At 44.0% G+C, this 22,955-nt stretch overlaps 1 protein-coding gene across 3 annotated transcripts in view; it reads right to left on the bottom strand.

The window, feature by feature from the left end:
- Positions 1 to 5,760: 5,760 nt before the first annotated feature.
- Positions 5,761 to 22,955, bottom strand: part of GRM1 (glutamate metabotropic receptor 1) — a 319,639-nt gene continuing 302,444 nt past the window's right edge. Inside the window, exon 8 of one of the 3 annotated variants that reach the window (XM_037144977.2) lies at positions 5,761 to 6,709. In XM_037144977.2, coding sequence (XP_037000872.2) covers positions 5,761 to 6,709 — 949 coding nt within the window. Of the gene's footprint in view, positions 6,710 to 14,651; positions 14,713 to 22,955 lie in introns of those variants that run through there. The other 2 variants (XM_037144978.2, XM_037144979.2) reach the window with 2 other exon arrangements.

The raw sequence follows: 22,955 nt of genomic DNA, 5'->3' as shown, positions 1-22,955 counted from the left end.
TCCTCTCAGGGTCTGTTTCTGGAGAAACCCAACCTAATAGTCTCATTCACATCTATTTCCTGCTGTTTATATGAAAATGGCTTAAGGGTTGGATCTGACTCGGAGCTAAGTATGCATTCAAAATCTGGCAAGTTAACATAATGTTAGGCACCACACTAGAATCATGGTCAATGAGAGTCATTTGTGCAGTACTATGCCTAGTTCTGGATGCAACATTGTTACAGGAAATTCAAAAACTGGAGTATGACCATGGTGTGATTAGGGGTGTGGGAACCCAATAACAAAGTCAACAGTTAAAGGATATGAAGCTGTCTGTCGGGGAGGATGAAGCACGAGTGGTGTAACTACCACATTCTAGTAGCTGAAGGGAAGCCACGCACAGGGTGGACTCAGTTTGCTTGGTATTTTTCCAAAGGGCAGAACTCCAGACACCAGTTCGTAAAAGGCAAATTTCATTTCTGGAAAATGAAGGATTTTCTAACTATTAGAGTTACTTTTCAAATGCAAAGTCTTGGCCTCTGGATATTCTTAAGCAGAGGGCAAAACTCACCTCAATCCATCTCACTCCTGAATATGAACCAGGTCACACATGTGTACCTCTGTGGTTGTCACCGAAAGCTCGTCTGGGTCACCGACACGTTGAGTCTGGAATTCCATCAGACTACCGTTCTGCTGTGTGCTGCGCTGGTCTGGCCCCTCAGTGTCCGGGCCCTTGGATGCCTCTGTCCTGGATTTTAGCCTTATTAGTTCTGTCCTCTCCCCAGGCTTGTGAATTCTAAATGATACCATTTTGGACTTGCTCTCCCAGTGTACAGGACAACCTGCTCTCTGTCATTGCACAACCGCAGTTGATGGACATCGGAACTCCTGGCCCGCTGCCCTACCCACTAAGGGGTGGCTTCTCACCTGACCTCCGCCTGACACAGGAAGAGAAACAAGAGCAATGGGCATAGAATCTCTAACAGGCTGAGAACATATTCTAAGTGACTTATAAATATACTCCCATGACTATGGGAGTCATATTAGACTCCCTAAATATGACTATTTTCCTTTTCAGCCTTTATTATCCTTTTCTGTTTTATTTCTCTTGCATAGTAATTTATAAATATTGCTTCTTAAGCTACCCTGAGAAAATTAAGCTTTTTGTTGTTGTTGTTCAATGGTGTTATTACTTCAGTGACCTAATGAGGCTCCATGTCCTCTCAAGTCTTGGTGACTGGTTTTGCCTTTCACTTTGCCTAGAGGTATGTACTTCTGTACAGAAGAACACCCCAGCCTGTGCTTTCCCCAAGGGCGTCTCATTTGTCTTCATCTTAATCAGAGCTTCTCTTTAGCACTTGTCCCACCTGGAGTTCACCTGCAGAGGACGCTGCTTCCTTCACCTAATCCCGCCTTCCCGAACCTCTGGCTGGGCTCAGTGGGTGCTGAATACTGCCACCGGCTCCTGCAGGCAGTAGGACCTGCTGCCCAGTTGGGACAGCTCTCTCTGATGTTGGAAGGAAAGCTTGCTTTTCATGAAGGAAGCTTGTTCTTCCAGTTGGCAAACTTGGGATTAGTGGAAATTTAGAGCCCCAGACCCTCTAAGTATTTTGAAACAAATCTTCAGAGAAGTGACTGGAGACAACTAGGTGGGGTTACACACTCATTTCTTTTCTCAGCAAACATTTACTGAGTAACTGTTTTGTCTCGAAGGTACAGAAATTAGAAAGAAAACTGGATTCCAAGCTAATAGGAGCTTACAGTCTATTGAGAGAAAGAGACATAAGGTATAATGATGTCAGGGATGAGAATAAATGCTGTGGGGACAGAAAAGGGGGCGCAATCACACAGACACTAACTCCTGTACGCCATCCTGGGCTCTGGACAGGAAGATAAGTTCGCAGGCTCAGTACTGGCTGGGGCTGGGAAAGAAGCCCTGCTGGGCCACGCACTGGCCAGAAGACTCTAGGCAAGTTACAGCAGTTCTCTAAAGCAGCCCCGTGGCAGGAGTACTGGGGAGATCAAATGAGAATCAATGCAAAGTGCTCGGCAAAACGTCTGACACAAAGTAGGCAATGCAACATCGTTTCCCCTCTCTTTGGATTCCTCTTAGGCTGTTCTCTGCAAACATTACCATTTGTCATATCTGGATCCTAAATCCAGCCTCCCCAAATATCTTCCTTACAATTGAAACTTCTGGACCCTCCAAGGGCTTGCCTTTGTGACCTATCACAATATACAGTGTACCTTTGGGCTACCTGAAACACTCCCATTTTTCTTCTACTTTTTCTTCCCCTCCTTTCCATCATCCTCTCCATCTCCTTGTTTCTTATTTGCTCTCATATGACTTTTCCTCCTGAAACACCAAGCCCCCATTTTGTGATCTTTGATGCTGTTTTCTGGGTGATGTTCTGAAGGATTGCCTGTTGGCCTGGCCCCTGATCCTGGTCATTCTTTCTGCACAGAGCTCGCTCCATCCAAACACATCACGGTCTCAGGAATTTGGCCCATGTACCAGCATGTGCTCCCTTCGAATGACACTTGATTGGTGTCTCATTATGCAGGTATTTTATGGCTAAAGATGTGAGTAACAGAAACTCCCTTGTTTTGAGGGCCAGAGAGGTCTCCATTCAAATGTAAAGGAAGAGAACTTGGGGTGAGCAAGAGGACAACAAAGCATGACACCAGCCCCCCTAGAGTGTGAGCCAACGAGAGAAAAGCCTTGCAGGGCACAGATGAAACAATGATGGGGGCTTCTAGAAGCTTCTGAGTCTAGAGTTCTACTAAAGATCCGGGAGTTTGTCATACCTCATCCATTCTGTCAGAAAGCCCAAAGAAATGTCTGCCGTGGTGTTGGAAATTTAGATTTTGGATTTCCTTTTTAATTATTAGAACTCGAGTTACCACCTTACTCATAATCAAACTGGACTGTACTCTGTCACCTACCCTGTCTGTAGATTTTGTGTGATTCTTTCCACCTTTCACCTAGAAGACAGGTTCTGAGCAAAATCAAACCACTGAGGTGCTTTCTCACATGAGTCTATTACTATAACTTTTACAGACCACAGAGGAGGAACATACACATTCAATGAATAGAAAATATTTATTATACAGCATTGTCAAGGTTATTTGACAAAAGGCAGTAACAAGCCAAACAAAAACACGTTTACAAGAAGCTGAACAACTTGTACAAAGTACACACACTAAGGAAAAGAGGTTCTGCCCTTTCGGTGCCGGGTCTGCATGTGTCCATTTCCAATTTTGAACATTTACAATAGAAGACCTAATATTCTATTGTGTTCAGGAAAACTTATAATCACAGTTCAGAGCAGTAATCTGATCACTGATGAATGTGTTCACCAAATGTCTTGCAAACCTCAGAACAAAGTGACAATGTATTATTGGAACAGTAGAAGCAGTACTTAAAGAAAAACTGAATGCGCAAGTCCTGTGACACTAAGGACGCATGTTAGTGGCCTGAAGATAAAAGGCCACGTTTCACTAATGCCAGAGAGCGCGCCTTCCCTTGCCGGGGGCCAGTCAGCAGGCCACCTGGGGGCAGAGGAACCATCATCTTTCTCATTCTGCTTCATTACAGTGAAAATCTGGAACTGAAATCCATGCTTCCATCATGAAGTCTTTCTACCAAAGGTGTTATAAAATAATTATTTAGAAGAAAGGCAGTCCATTCTTGAAGTGGAACTGACTAAACTTGGCAGTAGAATGTGGGGAAGACAGGAGAAGCGTGAGCCTCAAACGCTGTAGTGGATGTTAAATTCTGAACAAGTGATGCAGGATGTATTTAGCAATTCTCACATGAGTCTGGGCTGAGGAATCAGCAGCTTCGACAGAAAGAGAGCGTATTAAAATATGACCGCAAGGAAGGCATAAACAGAGATATTTTAGGGGGAAAGATTCATTCTACAAATAATAGAAATCAAAACAGCAAGATAAAGTTCTTTATTTGGGGCAAAAAGGGGAAGGAAAAAATGAAACCATTGGATTGTACATGCATGGATATTACACACAGCAAATAACAAAAATGCAAAGGAAATTTATGACAGTAGGAATATAAGAATAAGAATACACTGAAATAAAAAATAAATGAAAGCAAAAATGGATGAATAAATAAGTTAAAAATTATGATCAGTCTTAGAAGTTATTATATGCTTTAAGCACATAGAGCTCAAGTAGCTGTGGAAAATCTTTTAAAAAAACTCTAAAATATCCTGAAATAATCTAAATACTGTCATTTCCATCCTACGTTTTAATAATGACATGTGCAAGTTTATAAAACATACCTTTTTATTGTTGTTACCCACAGTTCTTGTAAACTTTCAATAATAACAAATTTTCAAACCACTTCATTAATAACATATTTCCCCATCATAAAATATCTGAAAAATAAGTTTCCTCTTAGAAGAGGAAGGACTGTCTGAGTAGCATATGAAAAACATTGGACCACAGCACTCAAACCCTCAAAGAAGAGTTCCTGTAGATATTGGTGACGATGGCATATAAAACGTTATCGGAACACAAAAATATCTATGCTGTATCTGAAAGACACTGTTCTAGTCGTAGGTAGGTAGGCATTACATTGCACAAATTTTATTATCACGTGTATACGAGGACACAAGAACACATTCACTTTATAGTTACAGGGACTTCTGGGACAATATGGAAGAATTCTTTGTCATTAAACATTTTAATTTGCCAGTATTAGTTGTTATGAGTACACCATTAAATTCAAAGATGGACTTGTTTCTTTAGTACATAGGAGAACCCTTGGCACCAAATACACATACTGCATCTTAGAAGTTCAACTGATAATATTATTTGCTACAGTAAATGGAAGGTAACACTTTCACCACATGGTTGGTTCTCTGTAACTGAAGGGCAAAGGAGAGCCCCTTGGCACAAACACAAGTTAATCCACGAAAGATCTCCAGCCACTTTAAAACAATCTCTTGTCCTGGCCTTTCCCCCAAATCATCAATAAGCAAGTATCAGATATGGGAAGGTGATCGTGTGGATTTTGTTCAAAGCCCCAAGCTGATGTACTTATTGTCCTGCTTCTCACTGCGTCCTTTTCTAGCACTCCGGATGTAGCACTTTCCGGTGATGATTTTGCGCATATTTCTGTTTTCCCAAATAGAGGGAAGTCACGGAGCAGCAGGGCAGCCGTGCGCGCCCTTCTCGAAGTGAGACAGCAGGGTGGTGGGGCACCAGGTGCAGTGGGTGCCAGGAGACGCCCCTTTCCGGGCCAGTTCCGGAGTCTCCAGAAGACCAGGAGTCTGTGGTCCCATCATGGGTTGTCTGGGAGGTCCCCTGCTTGCCCCTCCTTCGCCCACCTGCTCTGCCTGGCTCCAGCAGGCTCACCTGGAGTACCAGAAATACCATGAGGTGAACTCATGGTTACACTGGGCCGCCCTCAAGTGCCGCCCTCTTCCAAACGGGCCAAGCGTATGTGGGCTTGCATGTCTGTGCACAGTGGTCCAAACCGGGGAGATGGGGTTTGTCCATGTTATTGTACTGATTTACTTTTGTGATAAAAGTTACATACTACATGGGGTTGTGCTTTGTCAGAATTCCCTTTCTTCCCAGAAAAGGCTTGGAATAATTCAAGAATCCGAATCCCCGACAGGATCGGCGGCAGCAGCAGCCTTCTCTCCCCCTTCTGGCCGCGCCCCCGGCTCCCAGGCTTCCCCCAGCTTTCTGCACCTCCCCGGAGGCGCCGGTGCTCGCCCACTTCTTCTGCTTTGCCTGCGGACACCTCCTCCCCTACAGGGTGGAGGAGCTTTGCTTGTAGTCCCTCAGAATGACCGAGGCGTAGGTCACGTTGGGAGGGGTGCACAGCACCGACTCGGACGCGGGGGAGCTGGGCGCCGAGCTGCCCGAGGCCACGGAGTCGCGGAAAGGCGAGGGGGGCGTCAGGGCGGGCGAATCCTCTGGGGTGGGTTTGCTGGCGGCCGCCGCTGGGGGGTCCTCCTCCTCCTCTTCCAGCTCATCTTCCTCCGTGTTCCCTTCCCGCTCGTACAAGTACTCCTGCAGGAGCTTAAACCTCTCGCTGTCGTCCTCCTCCTCGTCCTCGTCCTCGCCGGCGGGGGAGGCGGGCTCCTCCCCGAAGGCGCTCAGCTGCAGCGGCAGCATTTGCAGGTGCTGCGGGGGCGCCGGGGGCGGGTACAGGGACCGCACCCCGTTCCCCGGGCCCCCGGGCACGGCGAGCACAGCGTTGAAATCCGGGATCCCGGTGCTGAAATTGTTGACCACTCCCTGGAGCTGGTCCATGAAGGATTTCTGCGGCTGCGGCGGCTGCGGCGGCGGCTGCTGAGGCTGCGGCTGCTGGAGGGACGGGGGCAAGCCCTTGGGGATGGCCGTGTCGGCCAGAAACAGGGGGGTCTCCTCCGCTGTCAGGTGGGGCAGCAGAGGCGGGGTGCTCACCGTTGGCACGTGTCGGTGCACCAGCATAGAAGGACTGCCCGGAGGGCTGAAGCCACCAGGCCGGGCGTCCTCCTCCTCCACGTTGTAAAGGGTCTTGGTGCTGGTGTCTGAAAAGGTCAGGCTTTTGCCAGAGCCTTGGTGGCTTTTAGTGAGGGGCTTGATGACGGCTGTTTGGTTGCAGGCCGTCTCATTGGTCTTCACGTGCACAGAGAGGCGGTGCCACATGTGCTGTCCCTTGGGCACCTGTCTTCCACCTGGTTCAGACCATGACACAGACTTGCCATTAGAACTATGAATAAAATAGAGATGGATTTATTTGCAGATATATCATGCACACGGGAGAGAATACATATACACAATCATTTCTGCAAGCTCAGCTCAATGCAAGGTGACTTAACTCCCCCACTGGCTTCCACACCCCCAAACTCCCCTCATGACAGATTAAATGTTAAAAGTCACCATGGCCACTGTTTGCTTCCAAAACTGCAGTCAGTTAGTGGTTCCACCTGCTCCAAGACAAGGCAGGAAATTTTGACCCTGAGAAAAATTATAGGGGAGAAATGCCAGCCTGTTGTAGAAGCAGCCTTTTTTTTTTCCTTTTAGGTATGAGTTTGCACACAGTTGTTACACAATCTCTCACACACAGAAACGTACACATGTGCATTGTATGGCAATGATAAAATTATGGCTCAGTAGAAGACTTCGAAAGATTCCGAAACTGATGGGAGAAACGAATGAATAAAAGCTTGGTTACACACGAATAACGGAACACAGTGACCACAGGTCTTGCCTCCCTTCCTTCTCAGTCCCTGGAACAAATTAAACCCCACGGGTAAAGCTACTGTGGTGGTCCTGTGCTCTAGAACATGCATCCTCCCGTTGCCCATGCCGACGTGCAGGCACGTCCCGTTACCAGAGCGGCGCACTCACACGTGCCACCTGTATGCAAGAGAAACGAGCAGATGACAGAAAACCCCAGATTCCACTTAAGTGTTTGGTGACTTTTGATTTACTTTTTATTTCCAAGCATTGCCCCTGACACATGCAAAGGATCACCACCCACATAAGGCCCAGATTCACCGCTGCTGGTGTGAGATTTTCACACTGGGGACTCTTAAGCAGGTGTGTTGGAAACGGGTTGGAACTGAGATGGCCAGGGAAATACAGAGGCCTGGATCCTGCTTCAGTCCTCTGGCACAGTTTGATACAAATGAGACAAAATTAAGATTCAGACAAAGCAGAACTTACTGGGACAAAGGCCCCTCCCTGGCCTTTTTCTCACTGAAACTTGCTGAAGGAAAATCCTTATAGACTCCCCTCTTCTTGGGACCCTCATAAAGCCAACTGAAGGGAAGGAGGAGAACCAGTGAGCTTTACTGTGGGCGCCCACTACGAGTTCTCTTCACATGTTCTAATAGCTCTGGGTTTACTGTTGGGTGCTTAGCTTATTCTCTGCAAAACTGCTTAGCAGATGGTGGCAGCTTACCATAGCGTACTATTAATACCAACAGTGTTAGTACTGACATCGGGAAATATTTTCTCTTCTGTTGTTTTAGGAGTACTTTTCCTACACTCATGGTAACAAGAAAGTAGCACAATAATAACACACTTGAGACATTAAAAGGAATAGGTAAAAGGAATATTTTAGATGGAAGTGTAAACGATAGATGATTCCATATTACAGTCTTTTGTTTGAAAAAAGTAGGAAATGATCAATAGTTACTATAATGGCTTATGTAATCATTTTGAAAATAGAGGAACGAGTATTTAAAAAGTATATGTGAATGTCACATCGATGATGAAGGTAGCATTTCTACATTTTATATTTTATTTAAAAATCGAAGTGAGCCAAATAAGTACACATTCTTAGAAAAATTCTGATATCTACTATAGAAATTCTGGATCTAAAGGTTCTAGAATAGATATAATAGCTAAAATTTTGATCTCATTTTTAAGAGGAGGGTCGTTTCTCCATCCCCGTGGTTATCTATGCTGTTTTTCATTGTCTGAGAAAAAGAATCTTATCTCCACACTAGGATATAAAAATCAATATTTCTCTTAAGTATATGCTTAATATATTCCCTGAGAATGTGTAAGTGCCCGTAAATGCAAAATGAACGACTCATCAATTCCCATACTATCTTGTTAGGATAGCTGACTGCCTTCCCAGTTGAGCGAACTGGAGAACGGATGGTGGTGTTCCTGGCAAGAACAGGCGGCCACCCAGCCAGCCAAGGACAAGGCCAGGATCCCATTTGTTCTCTGAGTCAGAACCTCTAGGCAAGTTCACCTCCCACTTTCACTTTTCTCAGTCCTCGCTGCCCCCCCATGCTACTCACACTGTTCCTCTCTATGTGCAGTCAGTGTGCATCTTCTGGAAAGCATAAAACTTTATATTTAGCCCTGGCTGGCATAGCTCAGTGGATTGAGCATGGGCCTGAGAACCAAAGGATCGCAGTTCGATTCCCAGTCAGGGTACATGCCTGGGTTGCAGGCCAGTTCCCAGCAGGGGACACATGAGAAGCAACCACGCATTGATGTTTCTCTCCCACTCTCCTTCCCTTCCCCTCTCTAAAGATAAATAAATAAAATCTTTTAAAAAACTTTATATTTGCCTATTGTCTTGCTTAAATATGCTTCATTTCATGTTTCATCCGAACTCGATGAGTTGCATTCTTTTTCAACTGCAGTAGGAACACTTTTCTCCTCCGAATGCCTGCCTCTCAATGCACACTTAGAAAATCTGTAAGCTAAGAAGGAGCCTTGTGTCTTCATTTAGATATGTGTGTGCATGTTACAGAAGACAAAAGCACTCACTTGAAAAGATACACGCACCGCCATGTTCATTGTGGCATTACTGGCAACAGCCAAGATGGGAAAGCAACCCGGATGTCTACCAGGAGGTGAATAATAGATAAAGAAGATGCAGAATAGACACAATGGGACATTATTCAGCAATAAAAAAAAAAGTATGACATCTTGCCACTTGTGACAACATGAATGAACCTGGAGGGGTTTCAGTAAGATAAATAAGTCAGAAAAAGATAAATATTGTGTGATCTCACTTGTAGTGTGGAATCTAAAACAAACACACAAACAAACCAACAAACAAAGTAGAAACAGACACACAAGAGTACAAAACAAGCTGATAGTTGCCAAAGGGTAGGGAGGCAGGAGAACAGGAATAAAAAACCTGCAAAAAAACAAAGGCTTTGAGGAAAATAAATAGATTAAAGACAAACAAACAAACAAATACAGGCACATCCCTTGAGAGCAAGGCTTCGACTCCAACCAGCAGGCTCACCAACCCCGATAAAATATCGCCCCGACCTCCACGGGCACCAACAAAAAGGCGTCCTTGTGTGCCTGGGACATGACTCGCTCACACAGGTTGTTTTCCTCATTGCTCGAGAGTTCCATGTGGGCCTCTTTTAAAATCACACACTTTCGTGTGTTAAAGGTATCATCCACCGTCTTCCAGACAGATACAATCGCAATTTAGTTCTGCTTTCACTTGATACCATTTTTATTATTCTGGTGGGAGATTTCCCCCCGTTGGTCAAAATTCCCAGCTTTCTTCCCTTCCGAGTTTTGCTCCCTATTTGCTGTCCAGTACTGTTTAATTAGCAAACAGCTCTAATGCCCTGGGGCATTTATCAGATTAAGAAAATTAGATTAAAATTTTTTCCAGGACAAAATAAATTGCTTTTAAAATCCAAAGACAATGTTGAAAATGTGTCATCTCGGAGAAAGGGCAGCACAAAATATAAACTTTGGTCCTTGGATTGGTTATTTTTATCCCATGGTCCATAGACACCTTGAATTGTCCATGAATGTACCTGTGGGACCAGAGGCATGGACACGTGGAACAGACCAATAGGTCTCAGAGGGGAGGGGGACTGGAAGAGATTGGCCAAAGAACCTAGATGCATAGCCCATGGACACAGTGGGATGAAGGTGGGGTCGGGGGTGGGCAGCCTAGTGAAGGGATGGGAGGGGTCTGGAAGGGGAAAATGGGAGACATCTGTAATAGTGTCAACAACAAAAAATAAAATAATAAAAACCTTATAAAGAAGATATCTGTGGATCAAGAAAAAAAGTATTGTTTTCAGCCTGAATCAATAGCTTGTTTTTGTAGATTAGGCACTGTAATTTTTAAGTGCATTTCCACACTCTTATGATAAAATGTACTGTTAGATACAAGTGTAACTAAATTCTGAGGATTTTTTTTTGCATTTTGTGTTTGAGTGGGGCCATAGCTAACGATACAATTAATACCAAAGTTGGGGTGAAGGGTTAATAATCATTTTGGTGTATAAAGCAATTATCTTATTTGAAAAGGTTGGAAAGCCACTGCTGTGATATCAAGGGGAGAAAATGTATAAAATGTAGGGCAGCAATAACGAATAACTGCACTATAAAAATAAAATATTACTATGAAGTAAGACTTTGATTTGATTTCCAGGTAACTTCAATACCTTGTGTTTCAGCCACCAACTTCTTCCATTATTTGACTTTACTCAGTTTCTTGATCTTGGGAAAAGCATCCTGGCTCAGGGTGCTTTTCACAGATCCACATACTTCAAACAGAGCCTCCCATCCTTCTTGTTCTAACTTCAAAGGACAAATATCGTGCCTCAACTACTCTCATATTTGAATATTAACTGCAGCAGCATTTGGCATTAATTACCTTGGGCGGCTTCATATTTTTATTGCTACTCAAGTTAGTAGAGGAAAACCCCAGTCAAGCCTGAGAGGAAGGAGGAGAATTACTCCCTGACACGTGCAGGGCTAAGCAGGCCTGGGGCTGCGGTTTCAGCTACAACAGGCTGGGGGCCTTACTTCGGTTTCCCGTTCATTAGATAAGTATTACAATCCCCCCAAACAGAAAACACAATATTTACAGCGCTGTAGAGAAGAGATGGAAGTGGGTGGTGTAAACAGATTAGTGTATCTCTGGCGTTCAGAGTGATACTGTTTCGTTTTGTTTCAGTAAGTACTAGTTACATCTGCTGAGTACTGCTGCTCTCGCTCCAGAAAGGTCTAAAACAGGAATAACAGTGGGTGGGTGTTTGCGATCAGGAGGAAAGCATCCTGAACAAGCTGCCTGAGGGGGAAGCTCACGCAACACCTGCCTCCCTTCTGTCCGATGCAAGTCTTTGCCACTAGGCTTAATAGCTTCCCGACAGACAGTAGGATGGCATCCAGAGAGCCCACAGACAAGGAAAGGCATTCCCACAAGGAGGGAAGAAGCTAACCGAGGAGGGTAGCATTTGCTTCCTCTGAAAATGAAAATGGAAATAGAAAACATTATTGAGTCATAGAGTGGAGAGGATGGGTCACTGCATTAGGAGCACAAACCAAAGCCACAGGCTGCAGCTGCCGTGGCCTTGCACCTGGGGCTGGGACAGGAGGCTTTTGGAGGAAGGGGTGGCACTGCCGCATCGAAGGCCCTGCCTGCCATGACCTCACCTCTACCCATTCAGCCCACTGGTACTGAAGTGCTGGGTGAGCGGTGCTGCCTAGAGCATCTCAGCTACAGACAACTGTTCTCCCAGGCCACCTCGAGTTCATCTTCAGTACAAACAATTCCCATGGAGTCCAGTTCACGGGCGGAAGGCTTTCCAGAAAAACCTGCAGACTCAGTGTGTATTTTCTGGGAATCCCTCAGAAGGTAATTTAAGTTTCTCACCTTTTGACTCACCAGTAGTTATAAGGCAGAGAATCTCTGGACGTGTTACTGAAGGCAAATGCTTTTTGACTACATGGGAACTTGAAGTTGCCGCAGATACTCTAACCCTTGAACAGCACTGTGAATTTTATCCCTCTCCTCTTTGATTCTAACCTCATCATGGCCAGAGAACTCCTTGGCCTGCTGAAATTTATCATATTACAGTCTGAAGGTACAGTCCTCCTTTAAGAATTTTTAAATCAATCGAGCTCAATATCCTAAAGCTTTGTGATACAGGACGAAAGACAACACAAAAGAAATCAGTTTGCCTTTATTAAGCCCGTACTTTCTTCAACAAATTAATAAAGAAAAAGACAACCAGAAATGACATTACCTCATCAAAGTCAACAAAGTAGGGGAGGGCCCATAAACTTTGGGCATAGGGCCCTACTGTCTTAAGAAAACTGACAAATTAACTTTGAACCAAGAGCAGAATGCTGATGGCTACTGAACTTTTTCTAAGCTCATTTTAAACACCCCTTGGGTCGACATGATTAAGCCTACTGGCTGATGACAGAAACTTGCAGGCCAGAGCTTACTGAAGACATCAGATGGGCACTGGAGTGTTGTTTTGCCAATGGTGCACCGAGTGTAGTCATATTGCACCAGGAAGCTTGCAGGAGCCTAGATGAAGGCAGGTCAGGTGGAGCACGATCCCTGCCTCTGTGGTCCACGCTACTAAACCTATAATTTAAACACCAAGCCATCCGATGCTTGTCAGCTCCACCTGGAGCCAGCACAGTCTGCACTGGGAGTACAGGGCAGTTTCATTGCTCTGCTGAGATTATTCCTCAGAGGCAGCACAGCTCTGGGCAGACTGTAATGGTCCGGTAGGCAGCTTTATTTCCATCCCGAGTCCCTTTGCCTCCCTTGTTTACAAAAGCTGCAGGAACTAAAGGTCAGAGAGAGAGCATATTTTTCTTTTTTAGAAAAATTTTCTTTGCAGGAAAGACTGAGGCTAAAAATAGCCAGCCTTAGTCTGTGGCTCACAGCTTCAAAGCCATCCATCAGTATCTTCTTCCTTACGCCGTATAGTCTCCAGAAAGAAGGCTTGACTAGATCCTGACTTGAAAGTTCTTAGCAACCAATCTGTTAGCTTTGCTGATTGTTGCACTCTCATTCGTCACCTACCACACTCACTTTCAGCCTTTGCTTTGAGGCACTCACCTTTATGTCATGAAATGTTAGGTGACTGTCCTCTCTCTGGCCCTGCTGTCATGACAGGACAAGCACATCTACTCTTCCCATCAATCCCTTTTGACAGGCAGCCAGCAGTTGTCATAATCAGAACCTCCTTGCTGTGTCCTTGGACAGACTCAACCCCTGGTACGAGAAACACTCAATGCTTTTGACTTGGGAAAATAACAGAGAATGCATCCAAGCTGACTCGAGTGGCTTTGGACTGCAAATGCAGAAGCCTCCAAACCACCACTTGAAAAATAATGACATGGCTACCATATTTTCCCCTCTAACAGTCAGTATAATTTGGTTGAGACCACTTGAGGGACTAGCAGAATACAGACTTCCCAATGCACTCCACTGAGAGAAAAGAAGAGACACGGGGGCCCCATTCGCCAGCCTCCAAGGCCAGGCTTGGTAGCAACCATTTGAACAAATTGAGCCTTTCTCCTCTGCAGAGCAATTCGAACCTCAAGACAGCTCATCAAGGGGCTCCCTCCTGCTGCAGGAATGTGTACCTTTGACTCTCCCAGGAGTTTGAAGGGCTGTAAAGGAACAGCTGAAAATGACCACAGACTCCGTGCAGAATGAATTGAATATGGTCTACGTTTTGTTAACTTAAAGAGACACTGTCAAGGTCTAAAGGTCAAAACATCGGACCACACATGCACTGTTTTTATCAGATAGGGAAGATCTGATAAAAGCACTCAGAATTCTGGGACAACAACTACTTGGCTTTTTGTAAAATTCACTTTCTGTGGGGCTCAGAAAACTTTTGTTCTGTGCTCCCCAGGGCGTGGCAGACGCCCCAGAGAGGCTCCGTGGGTGCCCAGCCCCTGAAATAGGCATTCTGGACCTCTTCCCTTAGTTCAAGCAGGGCTTTTACTTTGATGCAGACAGGGCCATTTCAAACATTAGTGCAACAGCAAAAAGGCAGAAAAAGAAAATGAAGCAAAAAAGCTCTGTTTGCCAAGGAGAAGCTGACAACTTTGTGAAGGGGGAACATTCACTTTTGAGCTTGTGAGTGGGAGTCACAAACAAAAGCGAATCTCTGGGATTGGAAAAGGTGTTGCATCTTGCGTGGAAACATAAAAAAAGCGAAAAGACTAACAACTTGACAGTGTCCTTTTAAGAACGATGGACAATCAAATTAAGGCAGTCGTGCAAACCATGGCACGTAAATGGTTCCTCCTCCAGAATGGCATGCACCACATCTGTTTCCATGTTAGAAAGTGGAAAAACCCAGGAGAGAGAAAGCAAGGGCAAACCACTCTCTTTCCCATGCAGCTTCTCTTACACATTCACTGCAGTGTGGGGGTTTTCAAAGCTGCACATGTGCCGACGGACACTGGCTGGTGGGCGAGAATTCTGGCTGCCTCTTCCTGAAGATGGAAAAGAAAAAGACACTCAGTGAGTGAGTGGGTTATACACGTGTCTAGATAAGGCGATTACACCACTCGGGCGGTGCTGGGACCCGTGGCCGGGCCTGGCCAGGCCTGAGAGCCTTCTTCCCATCATCTCTACCTCTGCGTCTGCAGCTTCCTTACACACGACTCGGCCTTACGGCCAGGCCCAATTCCGAAAGCCCCATCAGTGGAGTGCATTTCCTTCTTCGCCTTGTGGGGGTAGGTCTTCCCAAGTGGGGGACATTATTCTGTTGTTTGTGTCTGCCCTGCAGGAGCTCTTTCCCTGCCTCTTGAAACCTCCCTTTATTCCCAGTGGTGGCTCGTGGATTTATATCCTACATTGCAACTACTAATTTGCCTTCATATTATGGTAGCATAAAAGCATTTCTGTCACTTTACATAAAGTCCCATTTGTCTCCTGGCCTTCACGAGGTGGAATGTGCCTAATGGTGGAGAGGAGGAGAGTGGCAAGAGACTGGGGGTGTCACTTGTCACAAGGGGAGGTCATCATCTCCTTCCGTGGGTGGACGTCTCCTACAGAGCATGGAGGGTGACCTGGCAAGTGAGAGGAGCACCGATTGGACAGGACAGGGATGAAGGGGCAGTCCCGGACAGTCCCCCTTCCCATCATTTGTCGGCGTGAAAAGGAGAGGGTTTCCCACGAGTTAGGAAGAACTTCAGAAGGTGGTGGGAGAAAACAATCTTCTCGTCATTCCGTATATGAGGGCTGCCAGTCACAGAAAAGGATTTCAGAAACAAGATGCTCAAGGTAAACAAACCACCAGCAGGCACTGTGGTTGGATTGGGGAGAACCCCCCATACCAGGGAACTCTGCAATGACAAAGTGTCCTCTAGGGGTCCCCGCAAACCCGCAGATGTTCTCTGTGAATCAACACTGGATCACCTACCCCATGTTCTTGGTGACAACGGTCCAGTGTGAATCAGAAGAGGGCCACAACGGCTCCGGGCAAGTCAAAGACCTTTGCTGTCTCTTCAACCTCTTTTTCCCATCAAAGAGAGAGAGGAGGGAAGAAGGAAGAGGGGACGTGCAGAAGGGCGGGAGGCAGAGATGTTGTTGGAACAGACCACGCCCCGTCCAAGGTGTGGCCTGACATGCCGGCGAGGAGAGATGTCAGTTTGAAATTTGACACAAGAATACACTAGAATAGCTTTTTAATACCGTAAAAAAGGGAAACTGATCTGAATGTAGAAGGTGGGGGAAAATATTTTCCACAGTACAGCTGAAAACAATAAATTGATCAACAGGTGTATTTCCAGTTTGGACCATTCAATAAACCGTTTGCAAGTGTGTGATCGCCCAGAACAATTTGAAATCCCCATCTGGAGAACAGAACGTGAGGTACCTTGTTCTAACTTCTTTACCTCTGCAGTAATCCATTTATTTAAGGATTTTTAAGTAAATCCTTAAATTTATTTATTTAATAAATTTATCCATTTATTAGACAGAGGTATCATTTGCTATTGAACTTGTGAAAATAGTATTCTTCTGACCTTTAATATGCCCATGTGAATTTACAAAGAAATCTCATAAAAACAATGAAAATAATAACAAGTATAGGACCAGTAATAAAACTATGATGTTTGAATATGTAAAGAAAATTATCAGTGAGAAAGAGCATTTAACCTATAACATAATATTAAAGCAACTTCATTTTTCATGAAAGAGGCAGAAAATACACTGCAGGCATTGGCTTTGCCTTGCTACACTGCCTGTGTCCCCTTGAGCCCTCGGATTTACCTTCAGATGATGTGTGTATGTGTGTGGCCTGGTCTAATGGCTTGTGGAGCCGGGGTCCTGGCAAGGCCGGCTTCACGGCCCTATGACTAATGCAGACACCTGGTCCCTCATCAGAGGAGCCCTGGTCTTGAGGTTTAGTGCCCCACAGTGATCCTTTTGAAATTCATAATAATTTTATCTCCAGTCTGTGTTTTGTTAGTCATGTTGGAAGGGAAAATGGAGCGTGCACTTGGGACTTGGCATCTCAGCTCAAGCACAGTCCTGCACCCCAGAGTTCCCAAAACAGATTTTGTTTCTTGCTCCCTTGCCCCCTGGGACTTGAGACAGCCTGGTCTCCCACTACCCACTCCTGCCCTGGGATCATTTCTACTCTCCCTGTTGGCAGGGTCCCTGGGCACCAGCCAGGGAAGACTGGGGTCAGGTACACGTAGAATCTGGAGGCAGCGAATGGCCAAGGCCCGCTCCTTCCTTGTCCTTGGCCGACCACACTGCAGGGCAAGCCTCTTTCCTGTCCTCAAGGGGAGTATCTTGCAGGTCCTTGAGCTGTTGTTGGAATTTCCTTAGGAGTTGCCTCTGTACTGCAGGCTGAAGCAAGAGGCTCCCCGGAAGGGAAGGGGAGGTCCCTGGTTCAATTTCCCCAGGGGCATCTGCCCAGTGATTGGTTGGAGGGGATCCTGGCAGAGGGAGAACTGTGGGTGTACAGGTTGTATCGTGGAGGCTGCGGCTCCCAGCAGGGTCTGCACTTACCCTGTCAGTGGCCCCCACGAGGGAGCAGGACTTTCACATGGCAAATAGAACACACCCTGGTAGGTCGAGAGGGAGATCACAGAAGAAACGAAAAAGCTTAATATTTTAGTACTTTTAATGCCTTTCCCTCTGCAGTTCGAATGGGGGCCCCATGCTTTCATTTTGCATTTGTTCGGGCAAATGATGTAGCTGGTCCTCAGTGCTGGGATGTAGGATAGTACAAACCACGCAGGAACAGTTCGGGCAGGGGAGTGCTGCAGGGAGCCCTGTGGCCTCTGCTGCTGACCTGGAATGGCCCCTGCAGTGAGTGAAGAGTTCTGTGGTTTCCTAGGGAATTTCAGCCCTGTTGACCTTGGGACTCCACAGAGTAAACTCGAAGCAATTTGGAATAACTCGAACTCCAAAGCCACCTTAACTCAGGATTGAAACGGTTGGAAAACTACAACATCTCCTTCACGGTGCCATTTCTCTGGTCTCTGACTTTTCACTTTGTGTGGAAGTGAAATGTAAATGGACTGTGCTTGCAGACAGTGCTTTCATAAAAGAAGTGGTTGGTTAAAGGTTACAGGCCAGGCTTCACGAGATCTGATGGCAGAGTGGCCAACTGCATAAAAACCAGGAGAAAGAGTTCGGCTCCAGGGTATTTTTAGCATCTGCAAAACCACACATTTAAACAACCACAGATTCCATAAGCCAGAGTAAAAGCTTGGAGGGAAAATGGAGCATATGGGGACTCACCAAATATAAGTCCCAAATTTGTGCTTGAATCATTTGGCAGAAAATGTGGATTTAAAGAAACCTCAGAAGTTTAGTTAGAAAGATTCCTTTTCGATTTCTCCTGAGAGCACAAAGTTTGTCCTTTCTTGCTTGCTTGCTCTTTATTTAATAGTCACAGCTGGTTACACACTCATGGACTGTGCATAGCTTTCCCCTCTAATCCCATGGTCTAAAGAATCTCTTTTTTTAAGTATACACTTTGAGTGTACTCTGTTTTAATGCATTCTTTTCTTTTCCACAGGTTACTCTTGCATCTGTGTCTATGCTAGGAATTATTCTTTACATGAATTGATGTATCACAAACAAGTTGTACTCATCACAGCACAGCAGCAAGACCTCTGGACGAGACTCAGGAGACCAGGCACTCCCCAGCTGTGCATTTTCCCCTTCCAAACACAGTTTTATCCTCCATGAAGAAGGATCCTTGAAATAGGACATGTAAAACTTCCAAATAGCAAAATTCTATCCCAGCCTAAGCCATCACTACTGATGCCTTTCCTCTGAAGGATGGAGGCAAAAGCAGAGACGAAAGGCCCCGAGGTATTAAGTCTCAGAGTATATTTAGATGAGGCTCATTCATAACATCTTCAACTTTACTTTACTTGTGGCCTTTAGCTACTTTCCTTATTTAACATCTAGTAGAAAACAAACTGAATTCTGTTTGCTCTCTAGATATTTTTTCTTTTCCTTTTTTTTTTTTTTTTTTTTTTTTTTGCAGGCAGCATTGGTGATGCTGAATGGATGTGTCAGGAGCAGGGACGGGCCAGGTACACAGTCAGGGTAGCTGTCTGCGTCTGAAGTTGCATGTCTGTGATGGGTTTGGAGGTGAGTCTACTTTTAGCGCAGACGACACGGTCCACACAGTTCCAGATGGTCAGCCCCGCATGGAACGATGTGGCAGCTGTCCAAAGCCATCATAAAGAATGACAGCAACCACTCAAAACCATTTTAGCAGACTATGGTTTTATAGGTTTTACAGATAAATAGAATAATTTGTAACTCCGATTGCTTTCAAAAGTCAAGTGTATTTTCTCTCTTATTGGAATTTAAATATTTCTCCGCATCCATTCGTCAGAGAGGAGAATGGAGTTCTGACTCTGTGTACAGGTTCTCTCAGACTGGCAATGCCTTCTGCTCCTCCCACTCACACTCACACACACACACACACACACACACACACACACATATCTTACACACCCCATTCACGCTCTTGGTTGACACACCACACAGTGTGGTTTCTCCATAGAGGTGTAAAAGATCACTCCATTTGTAAAATTCTTATTTTATAAAGATTTCCAAGCCAATAAGAGACTATTGATTATGATTTAGTAAATTACAATAATTAACATCACAGATTTGTCAATATTAACATTTTGCCTCATTAAAGTCACTTTTCTTTTGAAAACATTGAAAATATATTTGAAGTTCTCTGTATATTATTCTTTTTTAAAATATTTTATTTATTTTTAGAGAGCAGGGAAGGGGAGGACAAAGAGAGGGAGAGAAACGTCAGTGTGTGGTTGCCTCTCACATGGCCCCCACTGGGGACCTGGCCCGCAACCCAGGCATGTGCCCGGACTGGGAATCAGTGACCCTTTGGTTCACAGCCCATCCACTGAGCTATACCAGCCAGGGCTCTGTATATTATTCTTAATACTTACTTTCTCCTTTTTAATAGATACTTGAGTGTGTATTATGTCTTGGAATATTTAATACTTTTACTGCATACATTTCCATGTGAGTTAATAAGTAATATATGGTAGTGTTCAGGTATTATTAGACTTTGTATACAGAGCATCATACTGTATTTTCATTCAGCAACTTGCCATTTTTGCACAGTAGTGTATTCATAGGTATGGCCTTAGTTTATTCACTTAAACTAAATTAAGTAATTATCACACTACAAAAATAATTCTGATACTGACAGTCATTTAGGTTATCTCTTACATTTTTCTATTTTAAGCAATAACCATTGCTTTTTCTATTAGCATAACCATTCTATTAGAATGGCATATGCTATTCTAATATGCCAAGCATAACCATTTCTATTTCTGCAATAACCATTCTTGGTCAAGTCTCCTTGCACGCATATGGGAGGCTCGCTGTGGTATGGACCTAGGTTCAGAATTGGTAAATTGTTGTGCATGGACATTTATTTTTCTTAAATATTGCCAAATGGCTTTGCAATGTACTTTCACAGCTTATATTAATATGGTAGAATTCATATTATTCTTTCCAGTTCTGTTTTTCGGACATCTTTAAAATTAACTTTTTATTTTAAAAAATTTCAAAAATATATAAACAAAGTGTTCAACTAAAATTCCATACCTGTCTTATCTAGCTTCAATAATAACCAATGTATATGTGCATCTCATTTCATTTATATGCTCCAATTATTTATTTTAGAATAAATTAAAACATATGCCATTTTATCCATAAATAGTTCAGTATATATGTTCATGATACACATTTTTATAATAAAATAAAAATAATGGCATTATTATTTATCATTACTAATAATTACATTCATAGTAATTCTTTAATGTAATCAAATATCCAGTCAGTATTTAAATTTCCCTGATTGACTCCTGTATTTTTATTTTAGTTTTAATTTTTAAATCACCATCCAAATAAGATCTGCGTATTGTTTTTGTTGAGTCCCTAGAAGCTCTTTAACTCTATAGATATTTTCTCCTTCATCTTTGCTAGCTATTTATTTGTTGAAGAATCATTATTTCTCAATTTATAGATTACTGATTAAGTGCCTGTGATGTGTATTTCTGTCACCTATATTTTCTATAAATTGAAAATTAGATCCGAAGGCTTGGTCAGATTCAAGATTGATTGTATGGACAGAATAGTTTACACAAAGAGGTATTAATTTTCTATGATACAAGACTGGGAAGCACTTAAATTGGATTGTCTATTAATCACACTAAAATAGATGAGTGGGCTCAGGTGTGGTCAGCCTGATGCATACATTATAAAACTCCCCATCAGCCTTTCAGCTGATGATTTTAACAGTCATTGACAATCATTATGTGGATCAATTATTTTATTACAAAAGTACAAAATGGTGATATAATAATTCTATTACCCCTTCTGTATTTATTAACTGCATTTCTTTACTAAAAAAATTTCCCTCATCAGCTATTTGAATTGAGATAAGATTCAAACAGAAGATGCAAGCAAAATGGATGCTTCCCCCCTGTATTTATCAACGCCCAGAATAATGATTTGCTTTTCGAATGTTCTCTGATAGTGATCAGCATGCCACCTGTGGGTCTGCTCTATCGTCTGACATCTAATTGTTTCCACCGGAGTTTTGGTTACATGGTCCTAACTCTTGCATGCCTAAACTGATACTTTATATCAGATAATACATTGTATATATGCACATTTAAACTATGATTGTGCAGAGGCTCTGGATGGTGTCATCACAATGAGCATTGCTTCACTGCTTTCTCTGCCAAGTAGAGCGGGACAGATCAACTTAACCCAATCAGCAACTCAGTCAAGTCGAAGTTAGCTTGCAGTTCAGATAGGAATGAGTCCAATTTGGATAGGACATGTTCTTCCTATTAAATTTTTTGATGTGGCAGAGGTCAATAAGATTATGTAGATTTCAAGAGTACGTGTCTATGATAATTGATCTGTATATTGCATTGTGTGCTCACCACCCAAGGTCCAATCATCTTCCATCACCACATACTTGACCCCCTTTACCTTTTATACCCCACAACCCCCTTCCCTCTGCTAACCACCATACTGTTGTCTGTGTCTATGAGGTTTTGTTTGTTTTTCTTTGTTGCTTATATCCCGCATAGGAGTTAAGTCATATGGTTCTTACCTTTTCCTGTCTGACTTATTTTCCTTAGCACGCTGTCTGCCGGGACTTGTGACAGAGTGCCTGGCTGTGTGCCAGCCCTCTGCTTCAGGCGGGGCCTTATCTCCTCAGTGTTAAGAGACTGCAGAACATGTCATCCTACTTTTCAAGGATTTTCCATTTAGATTCTTAGCTTCCTGCCACACACAACTTTAGAATGAGACAGCTGTCTTGACCGGGGACCTTGACCACTTGTTATTGTGCCTTGGACTATCCAGCTTCCAGTCCAGCCTGGTGTGATTGCTGGACATGTCTTATAATCCTTTCTGTCCACCGTCGGATCTGTCTCCTCAGCATCGAAATGCTGTGAAAATGGACTCTGTGTGCCAGAGCTGTTTGGCTTATCTTTTAACCTTTGTGACTCACCCAAGTACAGACATCAGCAAATGTTTTCAGAGAGAAGCTGTACATGTGTTAAAACCTGTCATGCTTTTTGGTTTATCACTCCAGCTTCACATGGACACAGCATCCCCCTGCCCTCTCTACTCCTTCCAACGATGCTCTGCTTGGGCCAAGCCTGGATGGACACTGAGTGTCTAGCCCATGCGGGGAACTGGCAGATGCCCCAGGATAAAGCAGCTGCGGGTCTTCTGCCTCTGTCTCTGAAGTTTGGCCTTATTAAAGTCACTTTACAAGGCTGGGAAGCACAGTAAGCACACTGGGAAGTTTGAGTCTCCCTAATCTTCACTGCTCCAGGAGCTTGCTGATACTATAAAAAGACTGCTTCTGTCTGTCATACTGCTTTTCCACGTATTCTTCTTAGGAACTGTTCTATTATTATGTATTTTATGCTACCAAGAACCAAAAGTCTCACCAGGTTTCTTGATTTTCACCACCCTGATGGTTGTAAAATGATAACAATATTTTTCCCTACCTCTTTTGGTTCATGATGTTTCCCGAACCTAAAGAATTCTTACTTTTCAAGGTTTTGTACACATTTCCTTCAGAATTCAAGGATGTTTATTAAGTTCTTACATTTCAATGTTACATTATATCTTTGCATCTCTCCTATGCTCCTTCTCAATTCTGATTGTATTGATGTCAATTCCT

Source organism: Artibeus jamaicensis, unplaced genomic scaffold (genome assembly GCF_021234435.1).
Source record: "Artibeus jamaicensis isolate MK-2021 breed Jamaican fruit bat unplaced genomic scaffold, CSHL_Jam_final contig_3176, whole genome shotgun sequence".
NCBI lineage: Eukaryota > Metazoa > Chordata > Mammalia > Chiroptera > Phyllostomidae > Artibeus > Artibeus jamaicensis.
The sequence above is the reverse complement of the archived record's forward strand: the minus strand, read 5'-3'. Positions and strand labels throughout refer to the sequence as shown.